The sequence below is a fragment of the Lactuca serriola genome, chromosome 6 (assembly GCF_051521515.1).
Source record: "Lactuca serriola cultivar US96UC23 chromosome 6, Lser_US96UC23_V15, whole genome shotgun sequence".
Lineage (NCBI taxonomy): Eukaryota > Viridiplantae > Streptophyta > Magnoliopsida > Asterales > Asteraceae > Lactuca > Lactuca serriola.
The window spans coordinates 80,436,334-80,443,003 of NC_136413.1; the positions used below are offsets into that span (position 1 = coordinate 80,436,334).

Here is a 6,670-nt window from a genome sequence, read left to right on the forward strand (position 1 = left end):
TATTAATCAAAGAGTCGGGCCATGCAATTTACTCAAACTAATAAATCATACTACATGATTAAAAAATGTTTAATATATCTTTTCTATATGTATCATTTTTTGTTATATACGAGCTATAAATTTTGATGACGCCTCAAAGGAGGTTGGGCCCATTATTGTCGAGGCCACATGAGACACTTCTCTATTTCCTCTGTCGTTCTCCAAAAACTCTCGAATTTCCAAATCCAATTCAGAGCAGGTATATAACACTCCCATGGGGTTCCTCAATTCTCCTCATCTTCAAATTTTACATTTCAACTTCAATTCGTACACATTTCAACCACAAGAAGAAACCAGAAAATCAGATATAGATTCGATTCAAGTCGATTTTGGTTCCATCGCATTAAAATATGAGATCGCCGTCGAAATCCGTAACAAAAAGGGTAAGAGATGCTGAAGCTGAGTTGAATTTGCCTCCCGGTTTCCGATTTCACCCGACAGACGAGGAGCTGATCGTTCACTATCTCTGCCGCAAGTCCCAAACGACGGCGGAGATTGTTGGTGTTGCTCCACCTCCGTCAATCATCGCTGAGGTTGATCTCTACAAGCACGATCCATGGGAGCTTCCTGGTAACTTTTCTTTTCAACTCCATGACATCTTACTTCGCAATTTGCAGCTTATTAAAACCTGATTACTGAGGAATTTTGCCCTAAATCTCTTCAGAAATGGCTCTGTTTGGAACAAAGGAATGGTACTTCTTCACACCAAGAGACAGGAAATACCCTAATGGGTCAAGACCAAACCGGGTAACTGGAAATGGGTACTGGAAGGCTACCGGAGCTGATAAACCCATAAGGACAAAATCCGACCCGAATACAGTCGTGGGGATAAAAAAAGCTTTGGTATTTTATGCAGGAAAAGGCGTTAAAGGGATCAAGACGAATTGGATAATGCATGAGTATAGACTTGATATGCCAAACTCTACCTCTTCTAAACACACCAATTCCACCATTTCTAAGGTGCGTTTGACATTTTCATTTTGTGTTTTCCAGCTAAATTCTTCCTAAATATTGAATTTTTCAATAAGAACCACTGGATTGACATGGGTATGTTCTAATAATTCTAGTTGGATGATTGGGTTTTGTGTCGTCTTTACAACAAGAAGAGCAATCCAAACGAGAGGATCATACCAGAAGATAATAACGTTCATCATACACGTGATCTTCATCCTGCATCACCATTAGAAGAATCACAAAGTAACAACAGTGATAGTGTGAATTCATTTGAAAATTTGGATGGCGAGTTTGAAGGTGACGACGTCATGTTCTTGAGCGACTTACCACCAGAATCTTTGACTAAAGTCAACGGGACAAGTGAGCAAATCACTGTAGAAAATTTGATGCAAAGAGATGATGATTATGGGAATGAGTGGCTTGACAATTTGAGTTTGGAAGATTTGTATCATTGTTTGGAAGAACTGCCTCCTAATCATGACATCTAGATTCTAGAAGATGCCAAACAGTTATAATTCAAATCAACAACAATTTTACAATTAAGGAATTGAGTATTTTAGGGAAATTTTAGTGTTTGATCCATGAGAGTTTTAGATAAATTCGATTCATGAGATTTTTCATCCATGTAAATACAACAGAATTCTTAGGTTGGTGTTATGTTGATCATTTTTAATATGTAAAAGACAATTTGAATCGTAAGATTTTATAGAACTTTAGATGTTTGGCTATGAACCCGTAAAAGACAAATCCAACGTCTACAGTTCTTTTAATTTAATAGGAATCTTTATGAAATATTTAGTAATTTATCCTTTTTACTAAGGGGTGTTTGGCTTAGTTTTTTAAGGGTCAAAAATCATTTTTGAAAAAGTTGCAAAAAGTCAGGTTTTTGCTGACTTTTCCAAAAAGTTGATTTTCCTTCTATAAAAAATCCAAAATTAGGTTTTAAAATTGTTTTGTCAAACGTCTTTTGGCTTCTCAAAAGCTATGCCAAACACCTCCCAAGTACGAAGTACATATACGAAAAAGGAAAAAAAAATTCAGTTAATAATAAGAAAAATCACGTAATTAACTCAGGGAAAGTTTCATGAACACTATTAAGTTTTCAACATTTTATCTTAAAATCCTTGTTTCTTTTAGGCTAATCTCATAAAATAATAATAATAATAATAACTTTATTTTTTGTTTGAAAAAACCTTGTATTTTTCTTTTTTCTAAAAAAAACCCTCAACTTTGTATTTTTTTTCCCAAAAAAACCCCCAACCTTTTAAATGCTTCCGATTAAACACTCAATTTTTTTAGTTTTTTTTTCGAAAGAAACCCTAAAAGGGTAAGATCGGGAAAAATGAAAAAAAATATAAGGTCTTTTTCAGGTCAAAAATAAATTTGAGGTTTAATCCGAAAAAATACAAAATATAAGGGTTTTTTTTAGATTAACCTTTTCTTTTTTCAAAAAATCCATTTATAATAAAAAGATTTTCAAAAACATCATTTTTTTATAAAATTAAAAAAAATTCAGAATACAATGTAATTTCTAATCATTAAGCATAGTAATTTATGATGAGATAACGTAATTACTGACCATTAAAACCAAAACCAAATCGAAAATTTTAGGTTTTGACTATGGAAATACCAAGCCAAAATACCGAATAATTTAGACTAACACCAAACTGAAATTTTTCCAAAGTAACATGTTTTTGTTTATATAAAAGGTGATATGTAATATGAATGATGTGGCAAGTAAGTTATCCTAATTTTGACCATCACTCATATAAATTCACCATTAGTGATCCTTTCTTCCTTGGCCAACATCTATTTCCATCTCTCCTACGATTGTCTGTCTCTAATAATTTCCCTCAATCACACATGTTTTGTCACACCCCCAAACCGAGATGGCGGAAACATTCGGAGGCGGAGGGCGTCATGTACAGTATCATAACAATGTACAATAGTAAAAAAAGCAACAACTACCATTGCATTAATAGAATAGTCTTGAACATGCTCCGTCTTCTCAAAACTTTTCCAGTGTACCTGTCTACTGGTTCCCTGAGAATACAAGTTATTTTGAAAGAGAGTATCAACATTTAAGTTGGTGAATTCATAGGCGTTTTAGTGTCAAAAGTTTGTAGTTGTTTCATGAAAATGTTTGTGTTTGTCTAGTGAAATGTTTGTATACTTCCCAGAAAATCTTATATTTTCTTCTAAAAATGAAATGTAGTCTTCTACCCAAGACCCGACTGTTTTGTATGTTTGTTCTCTTGTAATAGTGTAAAATGTATGTTTGTACTTGAAATAGTATAAAATGTATGTTTTCCATATTTGTAAACCATTTTTACTAGAAAAATAGTATGCATTTCTCATGAGAGAAAATCACTAAATGAATGTAATGGAAAATGAAGGTTTACAGTAGTATTGTATGAAATACACTACTGATGCATTATCTACCTTGAAACCAAACTGGTTAATTAAGGTTAAAATGTGATAAAGTTATAACTATGCTTGATTGACTAGTGTAAAACACGACTTCTTTAGGCGTCGAAAAAGTTATGACATTTGTCACCCGTAGACCTACAGGTCCTACTATAGCTAGTAGTGAGGTGTGGGATTGTCAATCTCGTATAGATCTATACATAAACTCACGCTCTCCCTCCAGGAGACTTTAGTTATAAAACGTAGCATAGCAAGAATATTGCTATGCCATGAAATAGTATCTCACATTTTAGTTATCTTGTTCATGTATAGTATGTAAGTTCCTTTCTGTTCTTGTAAAAGAATAATATACCTTGTAATGAATAGTATTAGTATGTATGTATTTATTCATATATTGTTCCTCTGTTCTAGAAAATAGTATCTATTGCTCCTCTAAACTATACCTATTATAGTTTACTAGTATATTTGTTTGAACTGTAACTGATTTGGAGAAAAGACTCATTTGCCTAATGTATGCAACTGGGTTAAGTATGTACGTTGAAAATGGAGTTTAATATTCATGTATATGTTTAGCAAGTATAACTACGATTTAGCCGACAGTCGGACTAGTGATCCTACCCTAAGCCCGTAACCAAACAAGGAACATAAGTCAAGGTATTTAGCAATAGAGATGCACGATCCGGTCAACAATCCGATCCGGCCAAATCCGATCTGGATCCGGTTAAAATCTGATCCGAATCCGATTTCAAACTGGTTTGATCCGGATTTTTTTAGGTTTTACCAGATTTTTTGACGGTTTAAGAACCAGTTTTTGTAGAATCTGGATTGTGATACGGGGGTAAATCCGATTTCAAGTCCGAAAAGTCAAACCGGTTTGAATCCGGTCACCGGTTTAATCCAATCCGGTTTGGTCAAAACCGGTTTTGACCGAAACCGGTTTTCGGATCGGATCGGTTTCATTTCGAGGATCAGGTTTTTGTGTGCGCCTCTATTTAGCAATAGTCCTAAGTCCGTTAAAACATACTTATACATAAATATATAAATGAATACGATTTGGATAATAAACAACAATCTAAAATAGTTTTAAAATAGTTTTTGAAATGATTTTAACAACTTATAAAAGCATAAGAAATCATTTGTTTGTTTGTTTGTTTTCAAATGTAAATGTTAACACAATTCTATTGTGTTCTACTTGTATTCCCCCCCCCCCCCCCAAAAGCATTTAAAAAAGTAAATTGTATGGGTATGAACTTACCTTGTATGAGTGAAAATTGTATGGGTATGAACTTACCTTGTATGAGTGATGTGTTTTGGATGATTGATATAGGATGATTGTTTCCACAAGTTAGATTGCAAGACAATACAAGTCCTAAAATGCATTTCACATGATATATAAGCATGAAATTAGTGAATATGACCTCAAAGGTGTTAAGGAAACAACCTAGGATGTAAGAATTTCTTACAAAAGAAGTGTTAGAAGCTAAATCGAGTGACTGGTTGGAGTTTACGTCTGGCTTCAGTGTTTACGGCCGTAAACGATTCACAGTCACTTGAAGATTCAAGTGTTTTCGGCTATAATCAAGAGTATGATCTTGGTGTAACTAAGAAGATTCAAGGGTTCAGGGCTATAAACCCAGAAATGAAGGGTGTTTGATCGATGAAATGGAAGAACAATAGATGTTCTTAACAAGATCCGAAGGTGAATCAAATGATCCTCGGATGATAGTTGAGAGAAAACTAGGGGTTTTCGGTTGAAGATCTTGAGAGAAAAAGCTAGAGTTTTCGGCTAGAAATGTAGAAGTGAGGATTATTTCAGACAAACTTATATATATATATATATATATATATATATATATATATATAAATATATATATATATATATATATATATATATATATATATATATATATATATATATATATATATGGAGTAGTTCACAGTCCAAAGGAGTCACGGCTGCGAACCGAAGGTTTACGGCTATAAACCGTTTGCGGTCCGTTCTGTTTGCGGTCCGAGGGATTACCGCCCATGCGAGGGTTTGCGGCTCGTGCGAAGGTCCTCGGTTTTTTAGTGTTTTAACTTTCAAATTTCTACAACCCTTTTAACTAAGTGTTTTACCATGAAAAGGCTATTAATCTAACCTTAAGATTACATCAAAGCACAAGTTTGACTTTTATTGGATAAGTTTGACTTTAGTTTACCAAGTTTGACTTTTACAAGATTTGAAATTACGGGTTGTCACATGTTTCTTTGAATCAAAATTTTCCCCTAAGTCATACATTCCTCCCCCTCTTAAAAAAATGTATAACGAAAGAAAACTTATATAAAAAAAAGCATCATAAAGCACAAAGCAAAACAAGGAGATTATGGAGAGTTTATAATACTAATTAGGTCTTGAAGTTAATCAACCCCATTAAGTTTTTAATTAAATCTACTATTAACTACCAAAAACAGGATTAGAACACTATAAAATCAATCATAGTAGTTTTCATATGTTTATCGGCTCCAAAAACCATTTCGTTTCTAAACATAATGATGTGAGGATAATTACATCAAGACACTTTTATTGTAAAAAAGTAAGCTTGAGTAGTTCATCACAAACACCCAAGTGTATGGTTAGAATTCTCATATAACGATCAACATGTAATGCATACAAGAAAGTCCAATTTAATACCATGTTTGTTAATACCAGTTGTAACGCCCTGTTTTGAATCGTTTCCCATTTCGGAGTAGTGATCAGGGATTGGGTATCAGGGGGCTTGGGATCCTTGAAGATGTGAGATTTGGACTCAGTTGGGGTTGGATAATGTAATTTGGATGTTTTGGGTATTCAGTTTGTGCTTTGGAGTCAAAGGGTATTTCGGTAATTTGTCAGCTCGGGCTTTTATGGAAATTGGATGTTCGTACGGGATATTGTAAGGCATATATGGGTTAGTTAAACTGTAGAGCTTCTCGTCACTTTTTCATGGATATAAGGATGGTCGGAATCAGAGTTTTATAAAAGAAGTTAAGGCCTTCATAATGAATTAGGGTTTTAGGGAAGACCTTAGTACGTGAAGCGTACCAAGGGAGTACGAGGGGCGTACTAATGTGAAGAACTCTATGTCGTGCGTAACAAGGAGAACGCTTAGCGAATTACGAGGTTGGAAGCGAGGTGCGAGACCTCATACATTGGGTGTATGAGGGTTACTGTGAAACCCTAATTTCTAGTGTTGTACCATATAAAATCCTTATGTTAGTCCCTTTAGTT

General features: G+C 34.1%; 1 protein-coding gene across 1 annotated transcript; it reads left to right on the forward strand.

The window, feature by feature from the left end:
* Positions 1–201: 201 nt before the first annotated feature.
* Positions 202–1,709, forward strand: LOC145059319 (NAC domain-containing protein 67-like). The gene is made up of 3 exons (XM_079007172.1): positions 202–609; positions 704–999; positions 1,107–1,709. Exons 1-3 carry the CDS (start codon positions 390–392, stop codon positions 1,479–1,481), a joined length of 891 nt encoding a protein of 296 aa, XP_078863298.1. The 5' UTR covers positions 202–389; the 3' UTR covers positions 1,482–1,709.
* Positions 1,710–6,670: the final 4,961 nt, after the last annotated feature.

What these genes read in the sequence shown, in the direction of transcription:
- LOC145059319 (XM_079007172.1), top strand. Translation starts at nt 390, where the DNA reads ATGAGATCGCCGTCGAAATCCGTAACAAAAAGGGTAAGAGATGCTGAA. An exon ending in CGATCCATGGGAGCTTCCTG is followed by an intron (nt 610 to 703) that starts GTAACTTTTCTT and finishes AAATCTCTTCAG; the next exon opens with AAATGGCTCTGTTTGGAACA. An exon ending in CCAATTCCACCATTTCTAAG is followed by an intron (nt 1,000 to 1,106) that starts GTGCGTTTGACA and finishes TAATAATTCTAG; the next exon opens with TTGGATGATTGGGTTTTGTG.